Consider the following 1,966-nt stretch of genomic DNA (forward strand, 5'->3'; position numbering starts at 1 on the left):
CAAACTTCTACAAGTGTTTGGTTTCAAACTCATTTAACAAAAGAACCATTTGTTGATATTAATATTGATATTCTATTAATTTTACTAAGCTTATCTTGGACTAGATATAGAGATGCAGAAAAAGTGATATTAGAACTTATTGAATTGAGTGAAAATAAGATAAATATTGAAATAATGCCTGAAATTGATACAGAAAATGAAAATGATAATAATAATAATAAGAAAATTTGGAAACCTCCAGAAACTTTTTTAAGAAATACAACAAAATATTGGGTACATCCAAATAATGTAGTTTCTGCAAAAGTTGGAATTATCAGATACGTTCCATATTTAATTTTTGGTATTTCGAATTCAGAGTTGGAGACTTTGTTAGATCCTTATATGTGCGTTGAAGGACATAATGTTGTAGATCCAAAAACAATTGAAGAAAGTCAAGCAATTACATCCGTATATTTAGATAATATGAATGCAGAATGTTATTATAATAGAATTTCAAGATTTGAAGATGCTCAATTATTTAGATTAAGATGGTATGGATCAAATTCAGGTTCAAAAGAAAAAGAAATCTTTATGGAGAGAAAAACACATCATGAAAGTTGGACAGGTGAAAAAAGTGCAAAGGAACGCTTTTCACTACCACAGAAATATGTTTTTGGATATTTAAAAGGAAAATTTAATGTTGATAGTTTAATTAAAGAAGGAATTTTTCATACAAGAAAAAATCAAGAAAAAGAAAATGTTGAGAAATCTATTAATTTAGCTAAAGAAATACAAAATTATATTAATAATAATAAACTTCAACCTTTTGTTAGAACATCATATTTACGTGCAGCTTTTCAAAATCAAGATAATAACCAAGTTCGATTTTCGATTGATACAAATTTATGTATGGTAAATGAATATATTTCTGATGGACATCAAAATGAACCATGGTGTAGATTAGCTGAGGAAGTATTATCAAAAAATGAAGTAACACGTTTTCCATTTGCAATTTTAGAGGTAAAATTACAATCAGAGCAACCAATTTGGGTTTCAGAAATGCTTAAAAGATGTAATGCTACACTTGTTTATAAATTTAGTAAATTTCAACATGGTATGGCTATTTTACATGAAGATAAAGTTTCAATATTTCCACATTGGATTGAAGATTTTCATCAAATTAATGATATTGATATACTTTCATCAGCAAGCATTTCAGAATTAAGTTATACAAAAAGTAATGATGATGAAGATAATGTTATTAATAATTTTCAAAGAAAGAAACAAGTTTTAACAAATTTACAATTCCAAGGTGAAAATTATGATGAAGATAATAGAATATCTAAATTAATTGATATTTTATTAAATTCTTATTTAAATTTGACTAATTTTGATTTGGATGGATTAAAGCTTGAATTAAATAGAAATATGAATCATTCTCAACGCTTCTACAGTAATAATAATAATAATAATGGGAGTAATAATGAATTTATGGATCAGTATATTAATAGTATTCACTCAAAGAAAATAAATAAATTGGATCCAAAAAGTTTATTTGCAGCAGAAAGAGTAATGTTGTATTGGGTACGTAAAACTATATATATTTCAACTTTTGTTATATTATTAATTTCAAAGACTAAGAAAAATACACATATAACAAGAATTTCAACATTTATTGAATTATCTTTTATTCCAATGATTATTACTACATTAATTTTTGGTCTAATTGTTTATATTAAACGTATTAATTCAATAGAAAGAAGAATGGTAAAATCATTAGAGAATGAAAAAGAAAGAATCGATTATCCAAAAAGTTCATTATATATATTTACTACTTCTTGCCTAATTTTAGCATTTTCACTAATGTTAAATATAAATAAATGATACATGAAAATATTCTCCATCCTGGTAAATCCCAAAGCTTAAGTTTTGGACATTGATTAAGTAATCTTTTATATAAAGCAAAAGAAACTTCTAAATCTGGACA

The 1,966-nt window shown here is 24.8% G+C and overlaps 1 protein-coding gene across 1 annotated transcript; it reads left to right on the forward strand.

The window, feature by feature from the left end:
• The first annotated feature begins 174 nt into the window (after window positions 1-174).
• Window positions 175-1,863, forward strand: Chro.50362 (hypothetical protein). The annotated part of the gene is made up of 1 exon (XM_659997.1): window positions 175-1,863. The coding sequence occupies one exon, from the start codon at window positions 175-177 to the stop codon at window positions 1,861-1,863; it is 1,689 nt and encodes a 562-aa protein (XP_665089.1).
• Window positions 1,864-1,966: the final 103 nt, after the last annotated feature.

This window comes from Cryptosporidium hominis, assembly GCF_000006425.1.
Source record: "Cryptosporidium hominis TU502 chromosome 5 CHRO015122, whole genome shotgun sequence".
Classification (NCBI taxonomy): Eukaryota; Apicomplexa; class Conoidasida; order Eucoccidiorida; family Cryptosporidiidae; genus Cryptosporidium; species Cryptosporidium hominis.